Consider the following 27526-nt stretch of genomic DNA (forward strand, 5'->3'; position numbering starts at 1 on the left):
GGTTGACCTAAACTACCGTGTTAACACAATAAATCTAATCTGCACGAGAAGCTCACCTCTGGAACTGCCTTACAGTATCTTCTTCTAGCCCCACAAAGACTACTTGAGAACCCCATTAGAAATGCAACCTATTATTACAAAGAAACAGAACATGCTGAGAGTCCAAGTCTACCTGAAACCTAACAACCACATAGAATAGAAGCTCAACCCACTTTAAAAGGCCTAAGGGAAGTCTGTCCTGGGCCACTAGTGCTCTGGTTCAGCTCAATGAGTCTTTAGCACGTGTTCAACAGGGTGGCTCAGCTACAAACCAGGGGAGTGACTTGACTTGGTTAAGTGCCTTGGTAATCCCTCAGGATCTCAGGGGTCTCTTTTTTCCTTCTCCCAATCAAATGGGAAGGTTAGTAATTCTCTGTGGGCCTTTCTGATTGGAGAAGTCTACTGAATTTATAAAGTACAACGGGTATGTACCAGCCAAATATGCGTATAGGAAAACTTATCTCAGTACAACAATAAGGAAGTATACATATATATATCCCTCCCCTAAGTGGACACATTAAGAGTAAAGTTGACTGAATCACTTTGCTGTACAGCAGAAATTAACACAACATTGTAAGTCAACTATACTTAAATAAAATTTAAAAAAAATAAAAAGAGTAAAGTTGAGGACTTAGGTTGATCCCCTCCCTAACGATCCCCAGCTCTGTGTGGTCTCCCTCTCCCTGAGGAATTCCAGTGCTTGACGAAGGACATGACACTGGGCTTAAAAGGTACCCACCTCTGAGCATCCTCCGAGATTCTGAGTCTTTGGTCATGGTTGCCAGCGAGTGGGGAAGCACGCTGCCACAGCTGTTGCTCTGTCCCAGGGGCAGGTGGCCCTGTGAGGAACAGGAGGAAAAACTCAGGCAAACTGCAGGCCCAATGGTCCTTCTGGACATGGTCACACCGCTGATTCCTAGCTCCTATCTAAGCGCAGAAGACAGCGAAGGTAGGTCTTTGCACCCCGTGTGTTGATGCTCAACGGTAAAGGCCAGTCGCTGTCTCTCCCCAGGAGCTCCACAGCAGTCTCAACATCACAGCCATTCCTCCAGTGGCAGCAGTTCCAAAAGTGAAGACAGATGGGGAAAACACTGTCCAAAACCACCTTAGAGAACAACTCAAAGTCCCTCATGCGCGAGGAGCAGGTGCAGGGACAAGAACGCATGCACGTCATGCACAAGGACAGAGGAGATCTACACACGTTACAAGGGCACCAATTTCCATCTGCTCCAAGTGATCTAGTGGGCTGAAAACTGGAGACACCTAATATTAGCTATCCTGGTGGTTTTAGCACACTTTCAAAATAGCAAATTCCTTGGAACACCAGTTTATAAAATAGATGAAAACAAAGTGATTAAGGACAAGGGAAGGACTCCAAAGTCTGTCCCACTCAAAACCTCCTTCTCACTTGCCCTTCCCCTCTTCCTGCCATGACCCCTCGGTAAGGCAGCAGAACGGGCGTGAGGGCAACTCTGGCATCAGACCACATGGATTCACATTCTAGCTTCAATGCCGACCAGCTTCAGGTGCCCAGGTGGACAAGTCACCTAGCTTCTTTCCACCTCAGTTTTATCCATGTGTACAATGGGGATACTAATTAGTACCTCTACTACCTAGTGTTGTTGGGTTTTACAATGAAACAATCCACATCAAAGGCTTAACCCAGTGTCAGGCTCCAAGAAATGGTTCGATAAATATTTTTTGCAATTATTCCTGGAATCCAGAGCTTACGTCCTGCAATTTCCATATCTGGGATACAGCTATGGGAGTGTGTCACATAAGTGAAGGCTACTCACCACTTGTGTGGTGGTAGAAAACACTCTGGACCAGGTGCTTTGGTCCCAGAGCGTATAATTCCAAATGTCCTCTGAATAGGATAGAAAATGCAGTTTAGTTAATGACGTCTGCCCAACAAGCAAACTTAATGGTTTATTATTTAGCATTTTCTTTAGGGGCCTTTGCATGTCAGTCAACATAAGGACAAAAAGACTCACTGAAGGTGAAGCCCGTGGTTCTCCCCATGTCCTACCTTTGGGGTGGTGCTTCTCCCCATAGTAGCACTGCTGAAATGAGGGGATATGGAAGGTGTGGTTTTCTTTCGAGGCAAAGTGTCACTCAGATAGAGGCCTTCTTGGTGCTGTTTTTTCCTTTCTTCCAGACTTCTAAAATGCTTTAAATGCAAATGTAAAGCAGAATAGCAAAACTTGACTAACTGAAACAGGTCACTGAAGTAATTAAGAGGTATGCATTTACAAAGAAGCTTTGGCATTTTAACACAGAATTTTTAAAAATTATTCAACTTAGACTTGTATTCACTAAGAAAATTGGGCTAGCATTCGGTAAGGTACATAGGCACTGGAAGAATTTATTACTGAACCTAGAAAAATTCAGAAAAATCCACCTGTCATTTCTGTAGTAGTGCCTGCTGCCTTGGGGCCTCAGGACAACTTACAAATTATTATGATGGTTGCCATGTGGATGGCGGAACAGCCAGTGGACAAAGCAAGTAAGCAGTTTCTCCCTTTGTCTGTCTGGACAGTTCTGTGTGATGGCACAGATCCCAGTGTGAGGAGAATAAGAAAAGGGAGAAGGAAGAAATGAAGAGAAAGCATAAACAGGGAAGTGGGTTTAAAGTTAGAATCATATTTCAATCACATAAACACACTCCAAATCCACATAATGTTTCCATATAAGGCATCCTTCTAGACTGAAAAAAGATCTTGGCCAAGGAGCCTCTACAGCAATCCCTCACATTTAAAAATCCTCCTGTTGACTATTTCATTTCTTTTTTCAGATTCCTAAGGCAAAATTTTTGCCAACTCGAAACTTATCCAAATTTTTCTTGGCCTCCTCCAAAATGTCTTCAATAGTAAATTTATTTCCTAATTAGAGGTTCTTTAGATTTGATCATTTTTATACTGAACTCAGGCCTTTGAAATATGTAAAAATTAATGCAACTTTGGGTTATCAAACTTACTATCAATCTCCAAACACGCCAATCATGAAGAATATCTACAATTTAACTTTACAATTATCTGTTTATACTAGATATTTATTAACCTAAAAGTAGTGAGGAGATATAGTCCTTTAACCAAAGGTAATAGATAGTAAAGGTAGCTGTAAGAAAGGTAAGGGCTGGGCATAGGAAACCAGAGCTCACCTACTTTGCGGTGGGGGGGGGGGGGGCTATTGACTGACTCCTTAGGATCTTCTAGGGCCAAATTCACATAAGGATTTGATTATAGTGGAAAGGAGTCTCAAAATAGATTTTTTGAATACCCAAGCATGAGTATGCATAGAATGTATCAAAAGAGGGCAACACTTTTGGAATAATAAATTATCTATTTTAAAAAGTGCAATAAAAAACTATTGTTCTATGGACCAAATGCACTGCTTGTGGTGTTACCCTGGACAAGTTACTTACCAACGCTGAGCCTCAGTTCCCTAAATATCAATATGGAGATAGTTCGTATTTCACGGGATTGTTAGAAGGAAGAAATGAGACATTCGTAAAATGTTGAGGAAATTTTGGCTCATAGCAGAGGAATGATGTCTATTATTATGGTTTCAGTAATGTGTAAGGAAAATATTTTGTGTTGACACAGGAACTTTTTACACCATGGATTTTGTGGAAATAATTATTATGATTTTGAAAAATACCTGAAGTAAGTTGCAATATTTTGGTTGAATGGCAACTGAAGCATGAGGATGTGAAACTAGCTCAAACACATCAAAAGCCAGGAGAGGACAATCAAGGTCTCAAACTTTCTAACAATCCCCACACTCTTAGGCCATAATAAATGTCCTTAAAAAAAAACAGGAGTATGCATCTTATCTTTTTAAAAAATACCTTTGGAAAAGCTGAAGAAAAGATTTCCCATCAGTAAGTTTGTTGTTATGGTGAAACTCTAAACACCAGTTCCTAATTACCTGCTGGTCCTGCTGCTGCTGCCTTCTGTGTTTCTTAGCTGGTAGAGGAGGTGGTGTGTCATTTAAAGGAAAAGAATCGACAGATGTAGCCACGACTTCAGGCCAAGGGGCCGATGGAGGTTGAGTGATAGGATGAGGAGAAAGGGTGGAAGGAAACATAAATCCAGAACAGACAGGTGCTCTTTGCTTTATAGGAGAAAGAAAAAATATATGTGTCCACATGAAATGAAAGAATAAGACAAAGAAATGAAATCAATAATCTGATTGTTTTGTTTTCTTATATGTTACTCAAGAAGGCATAAATGATGGGCAGTATCTTTCAATTTAGCCTCTTGTTGAGATCTCACACTGTGAGCAACTTGGATCCGTAAGAGGTATTTTAATTTACTATTATTTACGCCTCCCCAGATGTTTTAAAGCAGCTTAATATTAAAAAGAAATCCATACTGCATAAAAAATATAGGACAAAATCAACTTGGAAAGGTGATTCAAACCAACAATTTTAGAAAGGCTTTTTGGTTTCTAAGAAAAGTAGGTTGGGCTAAAGTGCTAAGAGATATATATATATGTGTGTATATTTATATGTATGTATAGTTCATTTTTCTGAACTTACTTCTCCTAGTACTCTATACTCTGTACCATATATTTCATGGTTTCTAGTATTATCATTGGTAGAGCACTACCCCCAAATCGGTCTGTTTTTTTCATCTCACCATCCCGCTGGCCTTCTGGTCAACCAAACAAATATTTGTCTCACACACTCTTATTTTCAGTTAACCATGGGTTAATTTTTGACATGAGGAAAGCAGTGAATGAATGAAATGGCATGCCAACACACCTCTTTATTTTGTGGCTGGCTCACCAGCACAGCTGTGGTAGGCCCAGTGGCAACAGCATCAGCATCAGCAGGGAACTGAGTGGAAGGGGAGAGATTCGTGGAATTGCCACATGGCTCATTAATTTCATTTACAATGATATAGCCCTAAAAGGAGGAAGTCAGAAGTTAAACACAAGGAAAGCAAGAGCTGAGGCATGCGAGAGTATTAATGCTCCAGTACAATGGAGTTAGCTTAGAGCATCAGAGCCAGATATCTGTGGTATTATCAGATGTTTCATTAAGGCAATCATCAGCTATTAAAATGGATTTATGGTGCTTAATCTTGAAAAATGATATTTCAAACATTAAAAGTAAATTTTCAGATAAAATCAAAATGACTTTATTATAAATAACCCAATACCTTTGATTTAAATATCCATCCATATCGGCATTCATTCTGTTGACTGAATAGGCTGTCACTACACAGCATTTAAAATCATCACAAGCAAAAATAAATATGAGACAAAAAATCGACAGTGCAATCACTCTCTAATTCAAGAGCCTTTTCCATAAATCTTTATTTTTAGATTTTCCCTTCTTCTGTTTCCTGACAAATTAGAGAGTGAATAAATGTAGACTAAGGGCTACTGGTTTTTGCACTAAGACATTTATAAAGCAGTAATTTATTCGTAATGGAATCTTGCTTTTAGGTGTCTCAACAAAATGAAAATAAAAAGGACACTGTTCTGTTGTGAGCCTTCCTTAGCAAGAGAAACGTGTATATACACACACGCATACACACACTCACACAAATCCCTAAGATGAAGTTGCAGCTTGAGGATGTTTCAATTTAAGGCAGCTTGCCCAACTCCCAACTCTACCCCTAGGACAGAGAATTTCCAGTTACTTTTAAATTCAGTGATTCAGTTCTGGCTTCAGCTTAGAGAAAATACCCATGAATCAAAATTGATGAGAATCAAAACTCCTGAATTTACATTTGAGGAAAAGGCACTTGTAAATTACCATGGAAAGTAATTGTACAGACCATTCATGATTTTCACCACACCAATAAAACAGTATGAAAAAAAGAATAAAGGGTATAAATTAATATCTCTCTTTTAAAAGTAAATTGAGTTAAATTTAACACTTGGGTTCTTCTATTTGCCCATCAATCCTTTCAAACAGTGGCTCCAGGAAAGGCAAGATATTGTTATGTTGGTGAAGCAAAAATTCCAGGCTGCAAGCAAGGTTTTCACTGAGAATTTATAATCCTGACAAAGTGGAGAAAGCCAGAGTTGACTGTTTATAAATTGGAGGTATCAAAATGCTGCCGAATTTAGTCTTGCACTTCAGAAAGGGGCAATACATACTATGTAAAGTTTTATAAGATTAAATTGAAGAAAGGAAGTCGACAACTAGGTTGTCAAATTTATTTTATCTTTGATAATGAATGAGAGTGAAGAGTAACAACTTTGAGTTATTCTTTTGCTAAGTTGATAGTAGGATCTTTCAAAACCAAGGTTGGATTCTTTATATGAGTCATAACCATATATCCTAATTAATTGCTTCAAAAATGTATGTCATTTTCCAGAAGTGGGACTTGTTTAAAAGAGTTGGATATAAATTCATCACTCTTTAAAAAAAGAGAGAGGATGAGAGTGAGAGAGAGAGAGAAAGAAGGAAAGAGGGAGAGAGAGAAAGAAAGGGAGAGGAAGGAAGGAAGGAAGGAAGGGAGGAAGGAAGAAAGGAAGGAAGGAAGGAAGGAAGGAAGGAAGGGAGGGAGGGAGGGAGGAAGAAAGGAGAAAATCAAAACATCTTCTGAGCCAAGTCTGCTTGACAGGAAGGAAGGAAGGAAGGAAGGAAGGAAGGAATGAAGGAAGGAAGGAAGAAAGGAGAAAATCAAAACATCTTCTGAGTCAAGTCTGCTTGACAGGAAGGAAGGAAGGAAGGAAGGAAGAAAGGAGAAAATCAAAACATCTTCTGAGCCAAGTCTGCTTGACATGAAGGAGGACACACAGCCACTCAACAAACACAAGAGTTGCAGACACACCAATACAGTCAAAAAGGCAAATTGGATTTTGACAACAGGAGGGCTGCAGAGAATAAGAACAACTCTTGAATAGAAAGGGAAAGATTTTATTCTTCTAAGAGGCGAAGTGACCTTAGAGCTTATCTAATGCATTTGGAAGCCACAAGCCTTCAAACTCAGTATGTCCAGAGTCAAACCGCATTTCCCTCTCAAATCTATTCTTTCCCCAGTCTTCCCTATCTCAGTAAGAGCTACTCACAATCAACCTCATTATTCAAACTGGAATAACGGCAGCATTCCTGACAATACCCTTAATTTAATTCATCCCCACATCCAATCTATCAACAAGAACTGTCAACTCTGTCTCCAAAGTATTTCTGCATCCAGCTAATTTTCTCCATCACTCTTCATTTGTTCAAATCCAAGCCACCAGCACCTCCAGCCTATACTATTGCAATCACCACTATACTGGTTTCCCGGCATCTCCTCTTTATAATCCAGTAGAGCAGCCCAGAGTGATCTTTAACAAATGGACCTCAAATAATGTCACTTCCCTGCTTAAAATCCCTCAGTGGCTTCCCATCCACATAAAATAAACCAAATTTCTTTAACATGACTCACAAGACCCAGCCCCTGCCCACCTCACTGACAACCTTATTCCACTACACTCCATTCACAACCACCCTTTATGCAGTGAATCTGCCGGATCTGTGTTCTAAATAATGGAGAGAAACTACGAAACTGAATGGTCTAAAAAAGTTTTTTGGAAACATTTCACAAAATGCTTCCGAGGGACATATTATTCACTCCTATTATGTGATGAGCATTTACCTCACACACCTACACACACACACACACACACACACACACACACACACACACACACTACTTTCTATGAAGGAATTCCTAACTCTGCTGTCTTTTTAAAGCAGTTTATAAATAAAGGGTTTTTTTGCTATTATGAAAAATTTTATGCAGAAGCAAGCTTTTTCTTTAGCTTTTTGAAAAAAAATAAAACTATTTTCTTTCTCAGTCAGGGTTTTAATTTTCCAAATTAGAGTTAAAATATTTAACCATTATAGCAATGTAGCTCTGTAAAAAGATATTTGGGCAAGGGTGGCGATGGGGCCTGGGAAAAGATGGACATTTGGGATAAAGAGAGTGTACTACTTAATGTAAACAGGATTTTCCGATTTAGGGGCAAAAATAGCATAGACAACATTGGAGGAAAAAGGAGATAGAGATGTTTGGGGGCATTTTCACGTTCTAGAAGACTTAGGAGAAAGAGAAGAAAGTAGGAAAGAGGAGAAACTGAGAAAGGAAAATGGAGGAAGGAAAGAAGAGAATTTAAGACTAGCTTTGGTCTGGATCCTAAATTTTTTGAAACTTCAAGTTAACCCACAATGTCACTGTTAAGCAAAGTATACACACACACACACACACACACACACACACAGAGTGAATCTGCATTAGACACAAAGATAATCCCTGAAATTCTCAAAGCACAAATAACAAAAGGCAGGAAAACCATCAAAGCATTGAGTGCTTTCATAAGTCACTTCAGTTAGTGTTTTTCCTAGTCAGCTAATCGTATAAAACTGAGGCACATCTCCTGAGTTCTAAGGTGATATGAGTAGACAAGAAAAATCACAGCTTACCTCTTTTAGAGTATTGGGGTTGACAGGAAACCCTTTGCCCCCAGAGAGGCTGGAGTATTTCTTTTCCAAATTACATAGATTTTCCTTTTCCTGAAGGAACACAAAATCTATTAAACTGAGTCAACCTTGTATTTCCCTGATGACTAACGACTGAGTATTCTTTCATGGGATTTATTGACTCTTCACATAACTTCTCTTGTGAAGTGTTTCAATTCCAGTCTTTTGTCTGTTTTTTAAAAATTTATTTATTGGTTGTTTATCTACTATTTTTGAGTTTGTAGGAGTTTTTAATATATTCTGGATACAAGCCTTCTGTCATTTCCTCTTTAAGGAATCTTTGCTTACTCCAAGGCCATGAAGGTGTACTTGCACACCTGTATTTTCTAGAAACTTTTTCACCTTAATTTTTATGTTTAGGTCTATAATCTGTCTCAAATTAATTTATATGCATGGTGTGAGGATGAATGGTATTGAGATTCATTTTTTTCCATGTTTACCTAGTTGATCCAGCACCACATGCTGGACTTTCCTTTCCCTACTGGATTGTCTTAGAACCTTTGTCAAGAATCTATAGACAGTATATGTGTGGGTCTATTTCTGGACTCTGTTCCATTCCTTTGATCTATATGTCTATTTGTATGCCAGTACCACACCCTCTTAAATACTATGGCTTTATAGTAAAACTTGAAGTCAAATAGTATAAATCCTCCAACTTTGTTCTTCTTATTCAAAGTTGTTTCAGCTACTCTATGCCCTTTACATTTTCATATACAGTCGATTCTCATTATCTGCAGTAGTTGTGTTCTATAATGTTGCCATGAACACTGAACTAGAGAATATTGAACCATTGGGTTTCTGGTCACAATATTTTCATCAACTGATTACTGCATAACTTTGTTTTATGTGTGTCTCTTTTTAAAGACATCTTATTTAATATACAATGTTGATTCATTAACATTAAATTCATAGCCAACAGCACCATAATTCATGCCTGAAAGCTGTTTATCTAACACATGTATTTTCACCATAAGGCACATCACAGCCTTCCTGACCTTAGGAACACCAGACAATACTTTAGCACTTGTGAGCCACTTTAAACAGCAAAATCACCAAAAAGCACAAAAATGTGAAAACATGGCACTAAACAGTCCACAAAAAGAACACTTGTTTACAGTAAGAGAGCTGAAACAAGAAGGCAGAGAAGTGCCTTGTTCAATCTCAGCTGGGAACATGTCCATTGAGTGACTCAAAATTTTCACTGTTCTGTGCCTGTCCATCAATTACTGCATGACAAGTATTAATTTTAGGGTTACAAATGAATTTTAGTGAACAGATGGATTCACAAATACAGACTCCATGAATAATGAAGATCAACTGCTAATTTTAGCATCAACTTGTCAATTTCTACAAAAAAGTCTGTTGGGATTTTTATTGGGCCTTTGCCAGGAAGACCCACATGCAAATAATTGGAGTTCAAAACACCAGAGCAACTGAGCCAAAATGTTTGAGAGCAGTAAAAAGAGCAGAATATGTTTTACCTATTTGATGAAAAATATGATTTTTTTTAAAAGAAGAAAATCAGAAAACGTACAGATTTTTCATAGTTTGGATTTTCACACTGTGGAAAAAGCATGAATAAAATGTCTTTGCTTATTTTCTGTATTATAGTTAATCATTCAGAGCATCAGCTTATTAATGTGGAGGATTAAATAAAAATGTATATAGAAAATTCTTCCTCAAATTATAATTCACTATTCTTTATTAAAAGGTACTTACTTTGATGGAAGCAACTTTCCCTGAGTTGGAACCTGTGTTTTACTGCAACCAGTGCTGAAAAGGAAATACTTACTCTCTGCAACATCATTATTAAGTTATTCTTTTCTTTCACAAAATGATCTTGTTCTCTCTGAGCCTGCTGGACAATGTGATTAGCTTGCTTTTTCAATGCAGAAATTTTTTCCTGGAGGAAAAAAACACAAAAACGACCATAGAGATGTACATTAGACATTCAAGAGTTTTCCAGTCTGTCCTGGGAAAGGGAGAAAAAGTGTTATAACCTGAAGCACAGTGACCACATTTCATTGATGGTAGGTAGGCAGTGATTATTACCCAGAGACTATGGGCAGTTTCTTTGAACTGACAAGCTCAAGGCTTTTCTTTACCTAAGGCCAAGTGATTCAAAATCTATTTCAAGAACCTGGAAGTCAACAGGAAATCTTGTGTTAGAATATAAATGAATTTTTGGCATCATTTTGGGAGACGCCTCATGAGAAAAAACAATGGAATTTCTTATTTAAACTGAAAGCTTAAGAAGTCACCTTCTCCATCGTCCTCTCCCTCAACTTTATCAGTTTAGTACAGAGCACGGGGGTGCGATTCTAAATTCTGGAACAAGAGTTGAATTCTGGACTGGACATCCGGGTGCTCAGGGCTGGATGGAGGCGGTCATCTGCATAGCATTCCACGAGGCTGCTTCTAGTAGTAGTAAACTATCAGCCATCTTTGAGAACTACTGGGCAATGGGAACAGAGGAATTCTAAAAGAGACTGTTCGTAGAATTATTCTAAATCCAGTTACTGTGATTGCAAAAGCAAGTAATTTAAAACAAACATCTAGATTTCTGATTTTCTCTACCTTGGTTTTCACATTTATATTCATAAATGCATCTACAGCATCAAGTAACAATAACAAGTCTCAGTTTATCTAGTTGGGAGCACCATTTGGCATGTAAATGGCAGGCTCCATAATCTGCCAAATGTGACACGTGGTTAAACACACAAAGATATTCAGATATAACAGATATACAGACAGATGGACACATGCTATAGCTATATTAATAATCATTATTGTCACATAGCAAGGGGTATATTTTGACTTTTCACATTGAACAACACCTGGCAAAAGTACCTTTCTAGTAACAATGTTCCGTTGATATTCAGCCACTTCACGCAGGAGCTGCTGGGTCAGGTTCTCCTTTTCCTCATCTAGACGGCTCTCACGCTCAAGCTGCTGGAATTCCAGGTCTTCAAAGTGTTTGCTCTCCACATCCAACAGATCAGCATCCTTTGGAGAAAAGGGAATGAAAACAAGACACACCAGAATAGCTGCAGTGTTCTTAATGTGAAGAAAAAATTATTAAAAGCAAAAAGACCAAAATATCTTTCCAGTTACAACACTGACCAGGGTTAGAACATGATAATCCTCTCTCTGGAGTTAAACCCCAGAGCAGTGACTTTAGGATGAAACTGAAAGGGACTGGGGTAGGGGTAGGAGGGCAGCATCTATTTCACCATTGGTTTTAGACTGCTCTGTGGTTGTAGGAATTCTTGCTTTAAATCTACCAGGTGGCTTTAAAATGGATCATGAAATATAAAAAGAACTCAATAAATAACCTAAACATTATCTGCAGACCAAAGGTGTGACATAATCTCTTGAGAAAAATTCCTGTTTTCCACAAATTTTCAAATGAAATGAGACTTTAGTATAAAGATTAAATTCAATATTCCAAAGTTGTTGACTATAAAAAAAAAGATTCAAAAGTTGGCATACATAACAGATCAGAGGTCTCTAAGAGGAATATATGTACCCCAAATGGCATACCACACAAGGCACTGGGATGTGAGGAAGGAATATTACAGCTTCTTTATATTTATTTTTAGTTTTTCCTCTTCTTTTACAAATTCTCAATAAATGTTCTCTAATGTACTTTCAAGTAGAGTAGTATATGTACATTATTTTAAAAGAATATATATATTTTGAGCATGTATGCAATACATATAATATATACATTTATAATATAATGTGATCTATATGTATGTATATGTAGGCATGCATGCTCAAATAATTTTAATGAAGGGAGAAGTCGCCAAAAACATTTGAAGATTGGAGTTCTTAAACTGGGCTTCTGTGAATTCCTTAAAATTGTTCACAAACCTTTTTATTAGCAACAGTAGGAACCACAGCATTCATCAAGCACAAAGAATGACTCGAAAGGTTAAGCACTCGAAAGGTTAACTGAAAGGTTAAGATTATTCTAGGAATAATTTTCAGGACATTTAAGAACAAACAGAAATCACAGAAGTCAGATAGTCTAGAAGAGGCGTTCTCCAACCTATGAGATGTCTGAAGACAGGAGTGAATCTGTATCTGAGCAGAGACTGCTGCATGTTGTATGAATTGTTCTCCCATCTACTTAAAAAACAAAAAAAGATAACCACACACACACAAAAATACCTCCTTATTTTGGGAGCCTTTGACAGAACTGTAAATGTGGTATGTACAGAAGATTTTTTTAAAAATATAATTTATAAATAATTAATGAGCAAAAAAGAAAAAGTCAGCTGGGCTACATAGCTCATGGCGCTACATGGGTGAAAGTGCCAGGGCATTTTTTTCAATCGACACGTTAAAAAGAGTTGGATAAATAAATATATGATAAATTAGATCTATATCAGTATTTAAACACACCACCCCTTCCCCTGGTTTTTATATAAGTGATAAACTTATATATAAGTCTTCTAATCAAATGGAACATTTTTCTATCTTCTGGAATGAGTTTATTCTGGGGATGATTCACAGAAGGACTATGGGCTACCATGAAATTACAACCAACACTATAGCAACAAGATTATTATGTCAACACAGACAGTGGATTCTCAAAGCCTAAGAAGAGGAAAAACAATTTGAAAAACATATTCAGCATTTCTTAAAGCTTCTTTACATTTTAATTGGCCAAAAGTAAAGTGGTCTTGGTTTCAAGTAACTGGGTGACATTTCAAGTTTATCAGATATTTCATGCTTATAACATCTACAGGAATTAATGAATGTGGACCAAATCTAGTCACTGCTAAAGGAACTGAGACATAACACTAGTGTTATGTCTTGAAACAAAATATCTGTAGTCCTAAAACATCAGTGATATGTTTATTCATACAGGCCTCCATACTCAAGTTTTTAAGGTTTTTCAATTAAACTTGGTTTGCAGCTAAAGCTTATTGAGATAAAAATTTTAATAGGCTTTTTTTTTTTTTTTTTAGTTTATAAAGAATCTTCATTCAAAGTGGGCATATGGCTCACAATATATACACTATGCTAGTCAGTCGCTTACTCCACATCTGGTTAATGCGCAACATATGCTATTTTAACCACATGAAGGTCACACAGCCATTAATTTATTTGTAGTAAATATTTAAACCACTACATGAAAATAATAGCACACTAGGCAGGAAAGTTGAAAATTAAAGCTTAGCTCAGCACTCAGATTCCTCTGGTGTAATCATCTGATCAAGTTATCTAAACCATTAAAACGTGTGTATATAAACTTACACTGTGAAAGAAAAACAACTTGGGAGGGGAAAAAACTTTTACAAGATTTTAGATAAGAATAAGAATTCAAGAGATGGAATTTGGGGGCAGGAGTAGCTTAATTGAGCACAGAATAATATATACAGGAAGCTCAAAGTCAAGTGTATGACTAGTTGAGTGAAAATTTTAACTAAACTTCTCCACTAAAAGAACATGACAAATCTCTACTGGCTGGCAAGTTCAAAGGCCAGGCGTGAAAGGAAATAAGACAGCTGTGCTCAAGAAAATTCAACGGAATTCCTTTTTGCTTTCCAATAACTTTTTTGAGAATGTATACGGCAGAAGTTTACATGTACAACTTTATGTTTTCTTTGCCTAGTAGAGGAACAGAAAGAAGAGACTAGACGTGGAATGGCCAGGAGAGATTACAGGAATAATCTTATGACAGCTCAAGGTCAATTTTGAAAGCAAATTTAAATGGAGCTCAGGGTTTGTTACTATTTCTCCATCTTATGTGCTACAGTCAAACACTTTTTTGCATACTTTTGGAATTTGGAAAAAGACAATGGAAATCATGTAGTACAATCTTCTCATTTTATACGTGAGGATATTGAGGCCCACAGAGGTTGAATGACTTGTCCAAGGTTAAAGGATAAACTCATTGTAGAGCTAGTGAGAAAAAAAAAAAGGCTCCTAATTGTAGATATCACTGAACAGAATTGTTTAAAAATCAAGAGACCGAAATCAACCATTCAGCTGAGTAAATACCAAAACACAACAATACTATCCTAGCCAGTCCTCTCCAGCAGATGAAAGGCTCAATTTTCTTCAGGGTTTTTTTCTCACACTACTTGTATCCCAGGGAACAATTCGATTGGTGAGCCCGTTATCAACTACATTAAACCATGGGCCATGAAATCAACATTGGATGAAAACTATTCTGCTTCTAAAGCAATGATTTGGGGTCAGAAGCCCAGTCATAAATCCATAGTGCTGCATGCACAAAATCATTCTACAATTTCAGCTTAAGTATTTGAGACAGCATACAGTTTAAGAAAATGATTTTATTCCTATTCATTTATTTTCTATTCTGTCTGACTTGCTGCCTAATGAAGTTACTTGTAATAAAATCAACTTTATTGAATCTAGCTTAAATGCCTTGGGGAAAGTTTTGTAATGAAGTGCTATTCTGGAGTGTTCAAAGTCTGAAGGGAAATGAGTTGTGATAAGACAGGAAGTTCCAGTATGAATGGACTTCTCATGAAATAAGTGAACTTTTTACTGATTAAGCCAAAGGACTGGTGAAGAGTTATTTTGGTCATCATCCTTCCCTGGAAAACAGAATTAGTAGTTCTCTTAATATCAGGTGAACAGAAGCTAGCACAAACCAGTTTTCTCTCCTAAGGAAAGGGGTTTTATGATAAGAATTTTGCACTCTGCTTGGAAAGGAAGAGGAAGGAGTCTTTGCCTTCAGTTAGTGGAATAGGCTGTCTGTATCATTTCCTTTCCTCGTTTGTAGTCAAAATCCTTGGAACATATACAAATTTATGAGTTATCCTATAGAATCTAACAGATTAAGCAAATTAAGTAATTTGTAATTACTTAATTACAAAATTACAATTGTAATTACAATTGTAATTACTTAATTACAAAATTACAAAATAATTAAGTAATTTTTCATATCATGCTGACTCCAGGTTATTAATAGAATCTATCAATTTTTATTTGAAGCAATATTTATGAAGAATACAAACAATAACTGGATAACTAAAGGAAGGGAAGAACAAAATATATAACCATGCTTCTGACTCTACATAAAACATTATGGTGACTGTGTAAAATCTTTAGCAATAAGGAAGGTTGAAAAACAGTAAACAACTATAAAAAAATCAGTCTCCCAATCTCTTTTGTGAACTGGCATAAACACAAAAAAATTACAAGCTAGAATAATTTTACAAATACTATTCTTTTTCCAATCATTTTTTATCATAAGACTTTCACAGCCTTGGGACACTGAGGGACAGGAAGTTTTACCTTCTTTTAGCAAATTAAGCTGTACACAATAAAATGAGTAAAGGGGAAGAAACATTTTTAAAACTTTTTTTGATCCAACATTGTAAAAAATTAAAAATATTAGAACCGTTCCACTGTAGTTTAACCTGTCTGTACTGGGTACTCTTTATTCAACCTGTACAATGCATTGAAAAGTTTCAACTGTAATTTTTCATAACCTAGTGATACTCAGAGATATCAAACGTATTTGTATTCAAGGTCATCTTAAACATTTTCAGGGGTGTGCTATCTTAACTGACTTTTTCCCAGTTGCCCAAGAAGGTACAGACATAGCAATATGAATAAAACTAGTCTTCCTTCCTACTCATGTGGAATCATAAGTTGTTACTGACTTGGGACTAATTACTATTAGGCTCCTTTAGAGGTCCAAGACTGTTAATGACTGCCTCCCCAGAGTCACAGTCTATTTGGGCTGCTGTTTAGAGCAAATAACGCAGCTGTCAAGCGGCTATGAATTATCAAGTGGCCTTGCTAGTGTCTGCAAAACTATCCACCTAGGAAGATAAGTATCGAGGTCGTTTCAACACTGCCAACATTAAAGATCGAAGAATAACCTGATGAAGTTCAACTAGAAGATCTATGCTGCACGAAGTTTTAAAAAATATTAAGCTTGTATGAAAAAATGTTGAATGCCCTGCATCTTGGGTCTTGTTTGATTGCTGTAATCATGCTAATGAGTTCAAGGTCACTAAGAAGAAGAAAGGAAAAGAGAAACAAAATGATGAGTGGTGGTGGGGAGCAAATCAGAGAATAGAAAAATTTGTGGACAGGAGTATAAAATCAAGAGGAGGAAAAAAAAAACATTCGAGGGCAAACAGGACTCAAGATGCAGTAGAGAACAGAATGCAGGAAAAGACGTCAGCTGATTTAAACGCTACAGTCTTGTTGGTTACATGTCAGTAATAGCCCTCTTTTGTTACAAAAAAGGACTTGGGAAATGTGTTTGCATTATTAATGAGGCAAAGGATTCCAACAAGGAATTTTTCTACGGATTAGCATGGAATATATATGGTCAGCATGCATATTTCTATTTAAAACGTATCTAATGACCAGAATTTATGCAAATTTATGCTATGTGAAGGAGGAAGTCATAGGTAAGTGGAACTTAATTAAAAAAAACAAAAAAACAAAAAACAACTAGCACATTCCTGTTTGCTACTGACCCTCTTCAGTTGTTGTTGCAACTGTTCCCTCATGGACTCAGGACAATTGTCCAGCTGGGTCTTCTGCTCGGAGTAAAGCTCCTGAAGCCTCTCTAGTTTTTCCCTTTCAGCATCAAGCTTTACCTTCTCCTGAAGTTCAGAAATCAGAAAATAGAAGAATAGAAATTACCTTCACACCCCAAGCAGTCGTTAGTGAACATTTCCCAAGGATAACACAAACAAGCAAACACACACAAACTCCAGACATCCTATGAATGTAGAAACGTATCTCGTTAGTGACTAGGATAAGGGGGTGTAAGTGGAAGTAAGGACAAGGGGCCCCGTTTCTACATTCTCCAAACCCAGTTCACTCCATCAGGTATTGGCAACGACCCCTGTCCTTCCTTCCTCCCTTCCTTCCTGCCACCACGTTACAAAAGCAGGGGAAGCAACGGTCATATTGGTCAATGGTCAACAAAGAACAAAAGAAATGCCAACCGAATTCCTAAGATAGCCCTGCAAAGAGTCACTCGGCAGGGAACCAGACAAAGGAGAGCGGGCGTTTACCTCAAGCACTGTCAGAGCCCAGTTTGCTGAAGGCATGTGTTAAGCAAGCTTTGGCAATTATTGAAATTTTGTTCTCAGGTTAGAGGCACATTAGGTGCACAAGTTGATACCCTGGTCATGTGGAACAGTTCTAGCTCTTTGGCAAACTTCAGAGCTTAAGCAATTAGAAAATCTGCTGCCCTGGAGAGCGTCTAATTCAGACACTGAGAGAGCTAGTAAAAATGCAAGACTGACAAAGCAGCAAGAGGAAGGCATATTAGACAGCTCAGATGCACCAAAGGTGTGACATTTACTGTGGAGATAAGGACTTTCCTACAATGACTGACTGACATAAAAAATAATTGAAACATGGACCGTGGAAAAAACGAAAGGGTCACAGGATAGAAGAAAGGAGAAGATTACACTAAATCCCTCCCAAGTGACCCTGGACATTCTCCAGGGTATAACAGGCAAATACTATAATACAGTATCACACGGTCTTCCAAGGCCACCTCTTAAACTGAGAAACAAAACTTCAATGCGTTTAGTGCCAGTTTTCCCATCTTATGTTCCCTTTACGATACTCTGAACCCTTGAAGTAAATTTCAGACCTAATTCTCTCCTTGTGTAACACTCTCAACCTAAACTAAAGCACTTTAGTGGAATGGAAGCACCACCACCCTTTGACCCCCTCAATAAGCAAAATATTTACCATCACCTGACTTTCTTATGTTCACTATTGATTTGGTAGAAATAAAACTGGCTTCTAAGCATATCACAGAAAAAATTTTTTAAAGGATGAAGATTTGAAGTAGCCCTATAAATTTATACTACTCTCATTTCTTCATCCAAATGGTCATGATTTCCTGTGTAAACATATACATAGATTCTTTATAAAAGATGTTCGAGTTTAAGTCTAAAACTCTATGACATCAATACCTACACAAGTACACTTGAATCTCCACTTTTGGCTTACATTTTAAAATGTCAAGGGCATTTTAGAAAGGTATATTTTGATTTAGAAGCACTTTTTTTTTTTTCTCAAAATGATTACATCTAGAAGTGAGAAAACTGAGAATCCTACTCCATATATCAACCTAAAAATGATTCTACAACTTAGAATTTAGCAGATGATAACGAAAGTTTCCTAAAAGGGAATTCCCTGGCGGTCCAGCGGTTACAGCGTGGCGCTTTCACTGCCAAGGGCCCAGGTTCAATCCCTGGTCAGGGAATTAGGATCCCACAAGCTATGTGGCCGAACAAAAAAAATAAAAGAAAGAAAGTTTCCTCAGTCTTTACTGTGAAGTGTGCTCAGTGTGCACAGCTGCTGTGTAGGAGTGAGAAAAAGCGATGGCATCATTCACAGAATAAAGGATTCTCAAGTGTTACCTCACAGAAAAATTGAATATACTAGTGCCAGTTAGATTTAGTCTTTAGCTTCAGAATTAATAATTTTTTTCCCTTAATAAAACCAACAATACAGAACACCTGTTGTCTTTGGCTAAGAAAATGTGTTATTTCCCTTGCGTGCAGATCTAAGATTGCCCTATTACACAGCAAAAGAATTTTGTCCACAAAGAGTTCTATTTCTAGGTGTTGTCTCACCAGAATTTGCAGCCATTCTAGTTTCAAACAGAAAGTTAAATAAATAAGGAAACTATTCATTCCAATCAAAGAGCAAAGATGCCAAGCCTTAAAATTTAAAATAATATTCGATAGAAAACACTGATACGATATTTAATAACATGGAAAGGCACTGGCCTAAAACACAGGTCTCAACTCCGAAGAAATAACCAAACTATTCCTCTGATGCTCTCAATGTTTAAATTGCTAATAATAAGCACAAATAAACAACTAATAAAAAATACCTTATGTTTACATAGTGCCTTCCTTCTGAGGTGCTCAAAACATTTTGCAATTCCATACAAGGGGGCAGTTAGAACCATTATGCAAGCGGACACCATCAGGACCTTCTGCAGCTTCTCTGTGGTTTATCCGTAATTCTGTGACCACTACCTGGGTCTCAGAGTGACAGGTCAGTGGGGCCGAAGCTAGGGCAAAGGAAGTGAGGGGAAGGATGAAAGAGGGACTAGTGGCAGATGGGCCCGGCCATAAACCACAGGGGGCCACAGACGTGCTATCACTCCTACAAGAGCCAAAAGTAGACCACCTCTGAGCCAGAAAGAAATTAATATACCTCTCTTCTATTTACTGTCCAGGAAGTTTTCAAAGATAAATTAGCTCTAGGCAAGCAGCTAATTAGAGCTGAAAGTATCACCTTCTACAGCGAAGGTAAAATAGTTGGACAAATTAGATGACATTCCAGGGTTCAGGGATTCTAGCTTTTTACATGTAAAATATGAACACTGGGTGTTATTCTCTTCCCCCCAGATTTAAATTAGTTAAAGTCACCTATTCTAACTACTATAGGCACAGCAATATTTTCCAAACATCAAACTGGGAGAGAGCACAACATTTTTTTCTTAGGATTCATAAATCTGTTTTCAGGAAATAAATGAATTAAAATGCATTTTTAATATATTTAACAAATTTAACTTTGTGGAAAGAATGAGATTATAAGGAATCAGAACACTCCAGGAAGATCCAGATGTAAAGGGTGTATTTATAAAACAAAGACCAGAACATGACTTCCCTAGAAACACAGCCACCTCCATCATTCTCGAATTGACTTGTCCTCTCCTGATGGGCCAGCAAAAATCCAGTTGGGTCACAAGTTCATTGCAAGATTCTGCCTATTTTGCATATTTAAGACTGATGTTCCTGGGAATTCCCTGGCGGTCCAGTGGTTAGGACTTTCACTGCTGAGGAGGGTTCAATCCCTAGTCGGGGAACTAAGATCCCGCAAACTATGCAGCGTGGCCAAAAAAAGAAAAGAAAAGACTGATGTTCCTAAAGTGTATATAGCGCCAAAGGTAAATTTTTCACCAGCAAGTGAAAGTAAAAAGCAGTATATAAAATTGGGCCTACATCTGCTTCCATGGTGAGTTGTTCATTCACTCAATCAATAAATATTTATAAGGGGAATAGAGACAGAGAAATGAGGTAACTTGATCACTGTCTTCATGAAGTACAGTGGTTCTTAGCCCTGACCACATTAGAATAAGCTGGATGAGCTTTTAAATATACTATTTCCCAGGCCTCCACTTAGAAATCTAGGGGGTATAAGGCTAGGGAACAAGCTTTTTAAAAATCTCTCCAGGTGTTCTCATATGCAATCAGAATCACTGATTTAGCCACCCAGAATAATGTGAGAGGCAAAGGCAAAATTAATTACAATTTGATTTTTGTAATGAAGACGTAGGACATTAATACAGAATCTACCAAAGCTTGAAGACATTTGGCCTCAGCACCTTTCCTTCATAGTATAAAAGTCCTCTCTTACAGGTAACACCCCAAACGTAAAATTTTTACTTTTAGATTAAATGCCTCAAGTAAACCAAAAGAAAAAAAGAACTGTGAGATTCCAATATCCAATATGCTTTCAGAGAGGAATGATGCATTTCAATTTCAGAGGTAGAACGACTCGCTTCTAATCATACAAATGATCAGGAGTGGTTATAAACTTACCCTAAATAATTTGAACATGTACACAAGAATTGCCAATAATCTTGAATAAACTTAATAATCTAAGGCTTTCTCAGGACCACTTATTTTGCCAGATCCGTGGTTAAAAGACAATAATAAATTTTCTCTAAGTTGTATTCTCGAAGGAAGGAACTGAAATTTAACTTGCTGGCTCTATTTGAATTCCAATACTACACGGAAAATTTTTGAATACCTATAAAAAAATAATTTTACCACATTTAACTAATATTTGGTAAGCAGATGGTTCAAGGTTACCCTGAAAAGATGCCTACTTCATTACTTTATAGGGTTGCCAGATAAAATAGAGGACACACAATTAAACGTGAATTTAAGATGAACAACAAATGATTTTTTAAATGTAAGTTATGTCTTAAATAATGCACGGGGGGCTTCCCTGGTGGCGCAGTGGTTGGGAATCTGCCTGCCAATGCAGGGGACACGGGTTCAAGCCCTGGTCTGGGAGGATCCCACATGCCGCGGAGCAACTGAGCCCGTGAGCCACAATTACTGAGCCTGCGCGTCTGGAGCCTGTGCTCTGCAACAAGAGAGGTCGCGACAGTGAGAGGCCCGCGCACCGCGATGAAGAGTGGACCCCGCTTGCCACAACTAGAGAAAGCCCTCACACAGAAACGGAGACCCAACACAGCCAAAAATAAAAATAAACTAATTAATTTAAAAAAAATAAAATAAAAAAAAAATAATGCACGGGACATAATTACACCAAAAAATTATTCTCTTTATTTGAAATTTAAATTTAACCAAGCATCCTATATATTTTTTCCTAATTTGGCAGCCTTATTAGCTTGATAAAGATTTTCTTAAAAATTAAGGTTCATCTTTGTAATTTCCAAACTGTTCAGCATAGACTCCAGCATGCACTAGGTACTCAGGCCATGTTTATTGAAACACTGGGTCAGGTTTGGAATTGATGCAGTGATATGTCAAAATTCATAGTACCTAAGCCATCATTTTTAAGGGTAGCCCCTCCAAAGTCCTCTCCATACACCCTGAGGGTCCCCTTCCTTCCAGTTCCTGAGCCCTGTGGGGTGGTTTGAGAGGCAGGCATCCTCAGAGGTTCAAGATTAGGCAATTGTTTTAGACCCAAAATCACTTATCTGAAATTCTTAAGGCCAGATGTGTTCTAGATTTCGGAATATTCTGCATTTGATAGAGGTAACACAGTTCATATAGCATATACTGTATGGCATTTCCAGTGAGTTCTGGGGCAAAACCCTGTAATCAAACATGTTTCCATTTCTGCAGCTACTTATGAATATTCATATTGAGTGTGAATATCAGTCCAAGTCAGGTTTTGAAACCAACTAAGTTTTGGTGCCAACCTTATAAAAAGTTTTTTTCCTCTACAAAACTTTTCAGAATTGCAGAGGAAAGATTACGGACCTGTGTCCCCAGATGGTTATTGCTGAAAACCCATTCTCTGCCTGCCTCTAAAGAGGCACATTTTTATGTTACTTTCCTAGGCTTTTTTTTAACCATTGGCTTTGACATTTTAATTGCACAGTTGATGGATGTTTAGGGTAGAAAACATTGGAAAATCAGAACACTAAGGATTTACGTAATCAAACAACCACCAGAAAAAAATCACCCTAATCTGGAACCCTGTTGATTTAATCCCCAAATCCCATGATATATTTCCACTTCCTCTAACCAGGGAGCTAACTTTGAAATGTAAGAAAGAGGCACGGGAAGGGCTGGGTCCCTTCTGAACACTGCCTGTGACTTGGCAAAGACTCTGCACTCAAGAGGCATTAACACTTTGCTGAGGAATTCTGGGCAGGCTCTCTGTCTTCCCTTGGCTCTGAAGGAAAGATGGGGAGGAAGTAAAAGGTACTCTGGGGCAAGATAATAATGGAGAATACAATTTAACCACTTAAGACACAAAGCTATATGCTTATTACAGAAAAATTAGTCAACTAATTCAAGATTTCACCCAGGAACGTGTTGCATGGCGTAGAGTGATTTAAACTTCAGCTCACACCTTTAAGTGTGTTTAGCTATAAAAGTGTGCAGACCAGTATAGCTACAAAATATCACAACCTATCTGTGTGAGAACAGATCCTTAAACAGAAGGATGGTTTGAACTTTGTGATCACCATCTAGGTGATGGAAAGACTCTTCAACAATACTAGGTAAGCAGAGCCTTTCCTTAACCATTTTATTTAATTTCAGTACAGCTAACTTTTCATTGTCATATGCTAAGGAGCAGGAATGAGACAGACAATCCAAAAATAGAGAAGCTGAAAAACTATTTTTAGTTCTGAATTTTTTATGTAGTCAGAAATAGACAAAGACAGAAGGAAAATGTACATAAACAACTGCAGGAACACTTTCATACTTTTCAGCAATTGCCCCAAATCAGGCTTTGCCTTGGAGAGGGGAAGTGCAGGCGGGAGGGAAGCCGTTTCCAGCTTTTGCCCAAACTGAGCTTCATGGTTCTGGTGGCTTCCCCACCCCCAGTCACCAAGCCCATCAACCTAAAACAGTCTACCAGCACAGAGGTTAACGAGTCTCTCTCCTTTCTCTTGCCCTAAGAAAACACTATGGATTTTTGCTTACTGCTTCAAATAAACATCCCCTCTGGGTTTATGTTCGAGTCTGATACTTCTATTTGTTTAGGGTTTATAAGTTCATAGAGACTCTATTTGTGATGTGGCTACCGTCTGAGAACACAACAGGCAGGTGGCATTTAGCTCTGAGCTGCATGGAAACGGGTGCACTGATGTTCCTGACTGTGGTCCCCATAAGGACGGTGAAAGGTCAGCCCAGGGAGCCACTGCAAAAATGTTCAACAAATACACAATTAAATACATTGTCTATATTTTATGTTGTATATGTAATTATGTCTATAGTTTTTATTTTATATGGTAGCATACAATAAATAGTGGTCACCTATGAAATACATTAATTTATACTAAATATGTAAAATAGAATGACAGCTCCCAAATCAGCAAAAAGAAACAGTGCTAAAGACTGGTCTTGAGAGCCAAGGAAACAATGTCATTAATTTCACACCAGGATTTGAACTCTGAGGTGTTACTGAACTTTCTTCCAATGGCTCCAGGCCTTGTCTCCAAAAAATGAGGCCAGGCTTACAGGATGTGCTATTGACATCTGAATTGGAACTTCCCCAACAGGGATATCTTTTCAGGTTTTGGTTTTCTCATTCCACAGTTTATATCTGACAGCAGCAACAGGTGTATAGAAAAGGAAACGAGATCCAAAAGGGCAAAGGCCATTTCCTTCTTCTGTCTTAACGCTCTGGCTCGACGGGCAGCGTGATTACAAGCCCCTGGCATGAGCACTTGGACAGACCACCCCAGCTGTCCTGAAACTTGGCTGCACGTAGCTCTCAGGCAGGTGTTTGGCTCAGTGTTTCTGTTCAGACCCAGCCAGGACTCACTGTTAGCAGGAGATCCAAGTACAATATTCCCGAAGAACACTGGGCGGTATTCTGGCACCTATTATGAGCTGGATAAACAGTGGATAACAGTGCCTGCCTCTATTTCACAGGCTAGAGAGGGAAATAAATATCTAACAAGCCCAAAACAAATATAAATTATAAAATGTGATTTGTAAAAGGACTGAAAGAACAACAGAGAGAATATAATCTGAGCTGGAAAGGGCTAGTAGGGTTTTTCTGAAGAACTAACACTGAACTTAAGCCCTGAAAGACAGGCAACCAACAAGGCATGGAATATAGGAAAGAGAATTCCAGGCAGGCCACGCAGGGTGGGATGGATCTTTAAACAAACAGAAGGAAGGCCGCCATGAGAGTGGTGTGAAGAGGGAAGAAAGGTGATAGAAAGGGTCAGGACACGTAAGGAGGTTAGGTATATATAAAATACAGGGGAACACAAACCAGAGTGATCTGATCTAATTTAAATTTTAAAAGAAAAATCACTCTGGTTGCTGTGAAGCAAACGGACTGAAGGGAAGTAAATGGAAATGGAACTCAAAAGGACATTTTGATGATTTAGAAGAGAATGCTATTAGGGGAGATGCGGAGAAGTTAAAGTAATTGAAAAATAGCTTTGTAATCAATTAGAAGTGGGGGTGATAGAGAAAGCAGTATCAAGATCTACTTCCAGGTTTCTGTTTGGACATACAGGTGGATAGAGATGCCATTTCCTGGTGGGAAAACTAGAGGAAGAACAGGATCAGAGGCAGGGGAAGTGTATGCAAGGCCAGGGGAAGGATGAGATCAAGAGTTCGGTTACGTCGTGTTCAGCTGGAAATACCTGAGAAATATCTCAGTGGAGATATCAGGTAGGCTACAGGATATGAGTCAGAAGTACAGAAAAGGGTTGTGGGCTAAACACATACGTTTGGCAGTCACCAGCATGTACACGTTATTTGAAGCCATGGCTATAAAAGAATGTGAGAACGTAAGAGAAGAGAGTTCTCAACAAGAGATGGCAGATGTTAACCAGAAATATTGTGGTGATCATTTCACAATGTATACAAATATCGAATCGTGTTGTACACCTGAAACTAATATAATATTATATGTCAATTACACCTCAATTTTGAAAAAAAAAAGTAAATGATTCAAAGCATATATCTTCATTCAGACCAATGAGAGCAAGCAGAATTTTTCTGTGGACTTCTGGGGAAGTCTGAGCTTGCTTCAAAAAAAAAAAGAAGAAGAAGGTTTAGATCAGAGACACTGTAACAACTGGCTGGATAGAGGCAGAGGAAGAAGGAACGGGAACTCGGATGGAAAAGTCAGAGAGATAAGTAAGAGGAAGAGAAGGAAAGCCGGAGGAGTGTGGTACACGAAGGCAAAGGGGTGGGGGAAGGGAAGTGTCAAGGAAAAGAGTTGTCCCTTGTCTTGAATGCCACTCAGGAGTCTGATCATAAGAGAGCTGAAAAGCACCCAGTGGGTGGGTTAGGCAGCACCAAGGCTTTTAGTGGTCTTAACAGGAGCAAATCCGATGGCGTAGTGGAACAAGAATGGGATGAATGGGGAACTAAGCAGGAGAACGCACAGTATACTGAGAAAACTGTTTGAAAAGCTTGGCTATGCTGAAGAGAAACTAGCTAAGGCAGGTGCCGGAAGGAACTTTATTTTTAAATAATAATAATTTTAAAAAATAATAATATCGGCATACTGACAGTACAGGTCCAGTAAAGAGGGAGAGGCTGGGGGGAGTGGGGAACAGAAGGACTGTGGACCTCTAGATGGTGGGACGGTACCCTGGGCACATCCAAAGGGACTGGTGTTTGAGGGGAAGAGAGCCTCCCTTAGTTGTGAAGATGAGATGCTCTAAGTTCTCAGTGAAGTAGGTGGTGAGATCATCTCAGAGCCAGGGGCAGGAAAAGTGGGCTAGAAGTTTGAACAGAGTGAAGGTATGAAATAGCCGTGCTATAAAATGGTAGAATAACTTCACTTGAGAAACCAAGAGATGTTGCCAAGCAGTGCTGGGTCTCTATTTGAGTTTGGTTGTCAAGAATATGCAGTACCATCATCCAGCTCAGTCTGCTTTCACTTCCCTCATTCTCCTCTGGAATCCCTCACCCAAAGCCAGTTTTTGCCATTTTTCATATCATGTGATGACAGACAATAATCCCACCTTCCGAGACCAACTAATCCCCTAACAGCTGCATGAGCTGATTCTATACTTCAAGCCCCCAGCGTCCTCTCTCCTATGCACAGCCTCTATCAAGCCACCAAAACAATAATAGGAAGGATGGAAGTAGCCTCCCCCTTGCTTGTTTCCACTCATGTTCCTGGAGTTCCGACTCTACCTTACTTAGGTCTGGAGAATATAACACAGCTGTCCCTGGGAAGTGAGATTCAGCATTGACTCAACTTGCTTCACTTTTGTGTAGAATCTGATGCTAATGACAGGTAGACAAATAGAATTTATAGGTCATGTCATATGCGGGCTACACAAAGATAAACAACTACATGGATGGGGAAGGCAGACAGGTTCATAGGGAACCTGATACCCCATTCCTATGTCCCGCTAGCTTTCCGGTATGACATAAATAGTAAAATACTAGTAAGCACCAAAACAAAAACATCTGATGCCTCCAATGAAAGTTTCTTGCTGTATCAGTGCGGAAACTTTGAAAACCATAATCCTCCTGTACAGCAGAACTAGACAATCAATCCTTTGATATGGTTTTGAGCTTTTATAGAAAAATATAGCTACTACCCAAATGGATTCTTTACTATTTCAAAGTCTAGAGCTCGAAGGCACATACGTAAAATTTAATATGAAAAAGATGTGCAGTTTGATCTTGATAAGCAGGCAACCAAGATACTGATATGTAGCTTTTAATCTGACTTCAATTTTTGACAATATCTTTTTGAGCTCATTCTCTGGCACCAAGATCAAATGCCCTTCTTTATAGG

General features: G+C 38.3%; 1 protein-coding gene across 13 annotated transcripts in view; it reads right to left on the reverse strand.

Annotated features, from left to right (window-relative positions):
• Positions 1 to 27526, reverse strand: part of PHLDB2 (pleckstrin homology like domain family B member 2) — a 229704-nt gene that overhangs the window by 21289 nt on the left and 180889 nt on the right. For 7 of the 13 annotated variants that reach the window (XM_059921178.1, XM_059921180.1, XM_059921171.1 and 4 more), the window contains 8 exons: positions 17014 to 17142; positions 11381 to 11536; positions 10323 to 10433; positions 8474 to 8563; positions 4808 to 4951; positions 3970 to 4155; positions 2069 to 2209; positions 779 to 878 (listed from right to left, as the gene is read on the reverse strand). In XM_059921178.1, coding sequence (XP_059777161.1) covers positions 779 to 878; positions 2069 to 2209; positions 3970 to 4155; positions 4808 to 4951; positions 8474 to 8563; positions 10323 to 10433; positions 11381 to 11536; positions 17014 to 17142 — 1057 coding nt within the window. The remainder of the gene's footprint in view (positions 1 to 778; positions 879 to 2068; positions 2210 to 3969; positions 4156 to 4807; positions 4952 to 8473; positions 8564 to 10322; positions 10434 to 11380; positions 11537 to 17013; positions 17143 to 27526) is intronic. The other 6 variants (XM_059921172.1, XM_059921173.1, XM_059921181.1 and 3 more) reach the window with 6 other exon arrangements.

The sequence above is a fragment of the Balaenoptera ricei genome, chromosome 4, assembly GCF_028023285.1.
Source record: "Balaenoptera ricei isolate mBalRic1 chromosome 4, mBalRic1.hap2, whole genome shotgun sequence".
NCBI lineage: Eukaryota > Metazoa > Chordata > Mammalia > Artiodactyla > Balaenopteridae > Balaenoptera > Balaenoptera ricei.